This window comes from Rhincodon typus, chromosome 2 (genome assembly GCF_021869965.1).
Source record: "Rhincodon typus isolate 14 chromosome 2, sRhiTyp1.1, whole genome shotgun sequence".
In the NCBI taxonomy this organism is placed as follows: Eukaryota; Metazoa; Chordata; class Chondrichthyes; order Orectolobiformes; family Rhincodontidae; genus Rhincodon; species Rhincodon typus.
Window position 1 is genome coordinate 123,280,063 of NC_063333.1, and position 8,590 is coordinate 123,288,652.

General features: G+C 43.9%; 1 protein-coding gene across 1 annotated transcript in view; it reads left to right on the forward strand.

Annotated features, from left to right (window-relative positions):
• LOC125485573 (succinate-semialdehyde dehydrogenase, mitochondrial-like) overlaps positions 1 to 8,590 on the forward strand; it is a 24,216-nt gene that overhangs the window by 556 nt on the left and 15,070 nt on the right. The window contains exons 2-3 of the mRNA XM_048608923.1: positions 156 to 239; positions 4,757 to 4,927. Of these exons, the coding sequence (XP_048464880.1) occupies positions 156 to 239; positions 4,757 to 4,927 (255 nt within the window). The remainder of the gene's footprint in view (positions 1 to 155; positions 240 to 4,756; positions 4,928 to 8,590) is intronic.

Sequence of the window (8,590 nt, forward strand, 5' to 3'; positions counted from 1 at the left end):
GGTTTCAACTACCACACACCAGCCTCCCACCCCCCAAACTACACCAAGCGCTCAGAGTGTGGACCTCTGGAGCCATAGCTCGCAACCACTTATTCCAAGGTATGTTTTAATTTGGTCTGTTTTTCAATGTGTCATTTTTGAATTTATGCTTTCAGGAGCGAAGCAATTTATTAAGAAAATGGTATGACTTAATGCTGAAGAACAAAGATGAGCTTGCAAGACTAATTACTGCAGAAAATGTGAGTAAGACATCAATATCTAACTAACTGAAAATATATTGACCTTTGATATGCTCCTCACTGTCATTTAATTCCTTGTTAAACTTTATCAAACAAAATTAATCTGGAAAAATAATATGTTTTTCTAACAGTAAAGATGAACAGGATGAACGGAAACACTTAAAATATTCAAACTATGTTAATTTGAGGGTACAATATTCATAAATATTGTGAAAACCTGTATCCTAGAAGTAAAAGCAGTAAAACTGGAGTGGTTGAAATGCTGGCCACCAATTAGGAAGAATTGGTAGTGATCTGGCTGACATTGGCTGCAAAGCAGTAGACACATTATTGTTTGGAAATGGTTGTTGCTGGTTGCAGTGTGTGCTATCTTTGCCTTGCCAGCTACCGTGCTTTGCTGTCATTTATGTTGCCTATAACTATTTGCCACTCACTCCCACTGACTTCCTTCATGGTAGATGACAAGTGATCAGAACCTCTTAATCTATTCGTCCTTCTACTTACTCCTGCAAGCATAATGTTCAATTCTGTCACCTCAAAGAAGCTTTGTTTCTTTTCAAAATCCCTTATTGTTTATTTCTTTTTAATGACAAATAATAGAAACTTAAAAAGGTTTTCCATTTGCCTTCCTTTGACAGTGCCTCAGTAATTGAAAATTTACGTAGCACTCAGGTGGAAAGCATTCAAAACTTTGCGCTTGAAATAAAATTGAAATTGGAATTCTGTTTAAGAAAGAGCTTCATATGTTCCCTGAGATTTATACAAAGTTAAATCATAAAATTTAAGAGGTCCACAATTAGTAATTGTCATTTCTTGATTTATTGTCATGAGTACTGAAGTACAGTGAAAAGCTTTGTTTACAACCAGTACAAGCAGATCATATTAAGCAAGGATGTACAGATCAAAAAGACTTAGACAGAGGCATACAGGTTACATTGCACAGGGCGAGTGCGAGGCGAGATCAACGTTAGCAAGATCAGCATTACTTGATGCTAGAGAGTCCATTCATCAGACTAATAATGGGTGGGAAGAAGCTGTTCCTGAACCTGCTGGTGCGTGTGTTCAGGCTTCTGTATCTTCTGCCTGACAGAGGAGGTTGTAGGAGATCATTACCAGGGTCCGATGGGTCTTTGATGATGTTGGCCGCCTTTCTGTGGCAGCGACTCATGTAAATGGAGTCCCTGGATGGAAGGTTGGCTTCTGTGATGTTCTGGGCTGTGTACACCGCCTTCTGTAGTTTCTTACGGTCCTGGGCAGAGCAGTTGCCATTCCAGGCCATTACCTGGACAGTATGCCTTCAATGGTGCATCTTAGCTGCCTGAGGAAGGGCTTGTTGTGCCGACTTGACCATCACATCTATGTGGGGACGTCCAGAACAGGTTGTTGGTTATTGTCACTCCAAGGACCTTGACGCTGTCCCACCTCTGGACCTCAGTTCCATTGATGTAGATGGGGTCGTGTTCTCCTCCTTTCTTTCTGAAGTCAATAACCAGTTCTTTAGTCTTGCCAATGTTGAGAGAGAGGTTGTTCTCATTGCACCACGTCATCAAGCCCTCTATTTTCCTTCTGTATTTTGACTCGTCGTTGTTAGATATCTGTCCCAGTAAGGTGGTGTCATCAGTGAACTTGTAGATGGCGTTTGGAATTTGGCAACACAGTTGTAAGTGTACAGGGAGTACAGTAGGGGGCTGAGGACGTATCCTTGTTGGGGGTGGGGGTGTGCTGCAGTGTTGAGTGTTATTGTGGAGAAGGTAGTCACCTATCTTCACTGATTGAGGTCTGTGGGTCAGAAAGCTGAGGATCCACTTGCAGAAGACAGAGCCAAGACCAAGGTTACGGAGTTTTGAGATCAGTCTGGAGGGGATAATGGTGTTGAAGGCAGAACTGTAGTCAATGAGCAGGAGTCTGACGTAGGTGTCTTTGTTGTCTAGATGTTCCAGGGATGAGTGCAGGGCTAGGGATATGGCATCCTCTGTCAACCTGTTACGTCAGTAGGCAAACTGTAGGGGATCGAGGCTTGTATATAGAACCTCAAGTTTTTTTAAAAGGCTGGAGGAAAAACATTTTTTAAAGTTATTTAATTCTATGACTAAAATGTTTGCAGTGTGTTACTTCTGGGCATAAGGTATAATTGCTAACCATCCTTGACATTTGGGTGAGGTTGTACTCTCGTTCTCTTTTTAAAGTTTAACTGTTATTAAGGAAAGGCAAGTTTTATATTCACTCATTTCAGTGTAATTTTTATTTTTTCCTGGAACTCTACAGATTGGAATGTATTAGTGAGCTTCAGTTTGCTGCTTAGAAGTGCAGTATAATTTGCAGCCCTTTTATGTTAGAATCAGTGAGGTGATTTAGCCTCCAGTTCACAGAGCATAGATGCCACTCACCTTTTTGTTTTATTGATTCAAGGAATGTGAGCGTTACTAACAAGGTTAATCTTTGCAGCCCATCCTAATTGCTGTAGATTGGTGAGCTGCCTTCTTGAACTCATTTATTAGGTGATACAGTTAGGTAATAACAATACTTTCTGTATTTTTGTTGCCAAAAGGAGTATTTGGATTTGCAAAGAATCAGAATTTGAAGAATTAGTCAATATCCCCAATTATCAACCCTGCATTAAACTCCAAGCCACAACATGCAGGGAGAGCATTAATTTTCTAGACACCATGGTATTTAAATTGACTTAAGACATAAATTAGAAACAAAAGTTGTTCAAAATAATTGATGCACTTCTACAAACTGCCATTGCCCTAAGCACAATGGACCAAGCACAGGCTGGCAAGGCCACAACTAATGCATTTCCAACTCCTCTCAAAAGCTGGAATGTTTACTCAGGCCGTTTCTGCCCTTTTTACTGCTTTTCAGAGACCAATCCAAAATTTTTGACCATGTTTATAACAATGGCATCTACTACATTTTCTCCCTTGTGCAACTTTTAAGCTGGAGGTTCCACATTTTATTTAATTGTTTAATGAGAAATTCATTACCTAGTGATTTAAAGGTTTCTCGGCTCAGAGTAAGCTGAATATTCCCTTGTTGGCAGGTTTCAAAGTGGTTCCCTCTCCTTTGCAGCCTGACCCTCTACAGTCTTGTCTTCTCTTCCGCCCTGCACCCCCAACCCACCAACATCGTGCTGTCTCCATCTCCTCTCTCACTCCCAACACCTCTTGAGGCTTCCATTTCTCCCCACCTCTTCCAATCTCTATCTCGTACCTATATCCTGCACTGTTTATATTCTGTCTTCCTCCTGCTGTGCCCATTTCTCATAGCCTCCATTTCATCCCCACACCCTCACCACCACATGCAGCCTCCACCTTCCCTTGCAACCTCCATTTCTCACCCATGTCTCGTTGCACTCCATTTTCACTACCCCCTTCTCCCCAAGTCCACATCTTGCAGCCTCATCATCTCATCCCACCCCACCTCTTAACGACCTACATATTAACACCATCCTCTTATGTGACCTCTATCTTCTGTCCCACTCCTTGTGGCTGCCATCATCTTCTCTCTCTTATCTGGTCAGACCTTCATCTTTACCCACCCACTCATTGCAGCCTTCTTTACTCACCATTGCTTCCCCCACCACCTCTTAGGTTGCTTCCTTCTCCCAAGATACAGTACAGCAATTCATAAAGGCAGCTCTGACAGCTCCTTTTAAACCTGTGGACTCTACCACAGAACAATTGCAGCAGGGAAAACCAGCACTGCGTCTGCTCCTCCAAGATACATTCCTGGATTGCTGGCTCAGAATTCCCTATCTACTAGCGATGGGTGCACCTGCACCACAGGAACTACAGAGGTTCGAGGAAGTGGTATACCATTAGCTTCTCTAGGACACTTGGGGATGGGCAATAAATGCTGATACTCCTATGCCCTGAATAAAGAAAAGCAACTGACAGTAATAATATGAAAAAGGACTGTGAGAGTATGTGCTCATTACCAGAAAAAAATGCACCTATGCTAATTGGCTATAGTTTGACTTGAACTGTACCTCGAGGGGAGGGTGAGTTGTGGTTGGGTGAATTTACAAAGTGTACAGGGGTCCCAGTGGATTTGAACTCCGTGTGGTGTCTGATCAGAACAGTGAAATCTCCACCAGAGATTAACCACCCAGATGACGCTGTACCTTTCTCAAGATTATCCCTGAATTTGGGTTTATACTGCCAGGTTTTCATTTGTATTAAGTCCAAATTACTTTGCATTGATAATAAAAAGTACCACCCAAATATTTTTTGCGTATGTTACGGAGTACAATGTCAGAGAAGTTTTGATGTATCATTCTTAATATGTCATTGACTTATTTAGTTTTATCTTTGTCTTAAATTGGTTCAGGAATCATATTATAATGCTGCATATTGGCTAGATTTATTGCTTTCAATCTAAGCAGAAGTCTTCTTCCATATGGATATGGATATGGCTATGTGCTCTGTGTTCAATAGGATAAATGAGAATGCTTTACAGTTGTTTCTCCATTCTTTCCATAGTAATTCTAACACTTGGCAAATTATTCTCTCTAGGGTAAACCACTGAAGGAAGCCTTAGGTGAAACATTGTATGCTGCATCATTCCTGGAGTGGTTTTCAGAAGAAGCTCGTCGAGTGTATGGAGATGTTGTTCCTACTTCTTTCCCTGACCGTAGGATCCTAATTCTGAAGCAGCCAATAGGAGTAGCAGCTATTATAACTCCTGTGAGTACAACACATCAAACTGTATATCATTAGTGTTACATCGTTGAAGCCTTTGTTGATGATGAATATGTGCATGAGAGTGACACTCTGGTTAGCACTGCTGCCTCACAGCTCCAGGGACCCGGGTTCAATTCCAGCCTCTGGCAACTGTGTGGGGTTTGCACTTTCTCCCTGTGTCTGTGTGGGTTTCCTCCCACGGTCCAAAGATGTGCAGGTTAGGTGGATTGGCTTAAGAAAAAAATGTCCCATAGTGTCCAGGGATGTGCAGGTTATGTGGGTTATCCATGGTAAAAGCCCCATGTGGGGTTATGGGATGGGATGTGGGTCTAGGTGAGGTACTCTTCGGAAGGACAATGCAGACTTTATGGACCAAATGGCCTCTTTCTGCACTGCAGGGATTCTATGATTCTATTATATTTACCATTTATTAGGATCCAATTTCCCTGAAATATACTGCAAATTGCACACAATGTGTATGTTGTAGCTGAATTAAATTAATACCATGCTACTATTGGGTCAGTTATGTAAAACCCCTGATAGATTATAATTCTGGTATATACTACTGTAGCAGTAGGATGATTTATTATTAATCAATGCTCTAATGAACATTGTCCTGGGACTGACAAACATTAATTCTGGATGCTGTGAGTTTACGTCGACATTGTGATTCTGCTAGTGGTGGCTTGACTTTGATGGAGATTTTACTGAATAAGAAATAAAAACCGCAGGAACTGCGGATGCTGTAAATCAGGAACAAAAACAGAAGTTGCTGGAAAAGCTCAGCAGGCCTGGCAGCATCTGTGAAAGAAAAATCAGTGTTAACGTTTCGGGTCCGGTGACCCTCCTCAGACGCTGAGAAAGGGTCACTGGACCCGAAACGTTAACTCTGATTTTTCCTTACTGAATAAGAAGTTTGGTGGGTTCAAGTCCTAATTTAAAGACTTGAGCACCGAATTGGCTCCCACAGTAATGATGAAGGGCCGCATCAACATGAGTGCTGTCATCTCGACAAGAGCCCAAACAAAGCTGCTTCTGCCACAATTTTTCAAAGAAAAGCGGGCAATGTTAAATGAAAAGCAAACATTTTAAATTGTAGGCGTTTAGCTAAGGAAAGTGTTGGACCTATTGTATGTAACAATGGGAAATTTTCATGCAGATAGAGAGGACATAGCTAAAGCATTAAGTTAATACTTTGCATCTGTTGTTACAAAGGAAGTGGAAAATGCACGGTTGCTGTCTAGAAGAGAAAAATGTCAGACAGTATAGTAATAGAGAAGCTGTACTGAAGCATTTATCTGGTCTAATGGTATGAATCCTTGGTTGTCTGAAGATTCAGAGTAGAAATAATAGATGCATTTACTACATCTTTCAATTCTCATTGAATATAACAGTAGGACTTTGAGGAATGAAAGAATTCTAATCTTGTACCATTACTCAAGAGGGATACATCACAAAACTTCAGACCAGCTCACCAAACACTGGTATCGGGAAAGTTATTAAATATAAATATTATGGCCAAAATAAACTGTAGTTGAGAAAAATACAGGCTTAACAAGGAAAGGCAGCACATATTTGTTGCAGGCAAATCATGTACGAGTGGCTTGACTTAATCATTTGAGACAATAATGTTGATCAAAGTATTTTTGAAATTGTTTCTATAGATTTTCACAATGGTTTTAGCAAATTGACCCACGGAAGGCTTTTTTTTGAAAAAGACTGAAGCCTTTGGAATTAAGGAATCAGTGCTGATTTGTTCCTGGAAATGGCTCAGTGATGGGAAGTAGAGGATGTTGGTGGATGGATACATGGCATGATACTCCTCTCCCTCCCCCTCCTCCTCCACCCCCACCCCAAGGCAATTACTACCCATGTGACTGCATCACAGACATCAATCTTAATTTCAAATATAACAACTAACAATAGCACTAACTGGAAAAGCACAGCAGGCTAGAAGATGGGAGCAGAGTAGGACACGCCGTTCGGAGCTCCTCTGCTTGCCAGTCCCTTTACCATTTTTCCCTCCTTTTATTTTCTTTCCTCCTCTGTGTGGTTTTCCCTACACACCCATCCACCCATTAAGAGTGTAGTTGTGGAGAGGGCACGGGCCGAGTCCCGCGGGGGATGGGAGAGAGAGAGCATGGGGCCGAGTCCCGTGGGGGATGGGAGAGAGAGAGCATGGGGCCGAGTCCCGCGGGGGATGGGAGAGAGCGAGCACGGGGCCAAGTCCCGCGGGGGATGGGAGAGAGCGAGCACGGGGCAGAGACCCGCAGGGGACAGACAGAGAGAGAGAGAGCATGGGGCCGAGTCCCGCGGGGAACAGAGAGAGTGAGCGTGGGGCTGAGTCCCGCGAGGGGCAGAGAGAGAGAGAGCATAGGACCGAGTCCCGCAGGGGACAGAGAGAGAGGGCACGGGGTCAAGTCCCGCGGGGAATGAGAGACAGAGCATGGGGCTGAGTCCCGCAGCGGAACCAGCATGGGCAGCATGGCCTTGTGCTCTGGGTCCTGCAGGCAGAACACTGTGAGCAGTGAGCCCCGGGGCAGTGCGTGGACTGTGTGAGCGCGGGGCAGCGAGTCTGGACAGAGACCGGTGTGAGGGGATAATCCTTACCATAGAACGTACCTTAGAATACTGTAATGTTAACCCCTTAATATTTTCCTATTTTTAACTTATTTTGAACTCTGTAATTAGGCAACTACTTTTATTCCTCTGCTGTATCCAAGAATTGTACGTAGGACAGACATTGTAAAAGTTGCTCACTGTAATCCTACAATGGAGTACACATGACAATAAAAGGATATTGTAAATTGTGAATAGGTCAGACACCATCCGAGGAGCAGGTAGGTCAATATTTTGGGCTGAAACCCTTCATCAGGACTAGGGAGTGGGTGGGGAGTCCAGAAATAGGGTCTGGGGGAAGGGTAGGAGAGATGGTGATAGGTGGATGCACGTGGGGGTTATTGTGATTGGATTGTGGGAAGGGTGGAGCGGATAGGTGAGTAGGAAAATGGGCAGGTTAGGTTAGGTCGGTGGGGGGTGGTGGCGATGGGGTGCTGGACATGGGATAAGGCTGGGGGTGGAGGGATTTTGAGCTAGTGAAGTCAATGCTAAGGCCATTGGGCTGTAAGCTCCCAAGGTGAAATATCAGATGTTGTTCCTGTAGTTTACATTTGGCCTCACTCTGACAGTAGAGGAGGCCGAAGATGGACCTGTCACCAAGAAAATGGGAGGGGGAATTAAAGTCGATGGCAATTGGATGTTCGGGTTGGTTGGTGCATGCAGAGTGCAGGTACACTGTAAACCAGGTCCCGAGTCTGCGTCCACCTACCACCATCTCTCCTACCCTTCCCCCAGCTGTAACCCCCTCCCTCTATTTATTTCTGGGCTTCCCTCCCTCTCCCTAGTTCTGACAAAGGGTTTTGGCTCCTTGGATGCTGTCTGACCTGCTGTGCTTTTCCAGCCTCTCACCTGTACACTCTGGCTTCCAGCATCTGCAGTCCTCCTGTCTAGGCAGCCATCTGCTGGCACCAGGATGGGGTTTTGGAGAATAGAAGGAGGTTACAAGGTGTTGGGAAAGAGACAGGGAGGCTACAAAGGAGGAATGGGAGGGAGTCGAAGGTCGCAAGGTGGGGGCAGGGAGGAATGTAGGCTTCAAGGTAGTGGGAG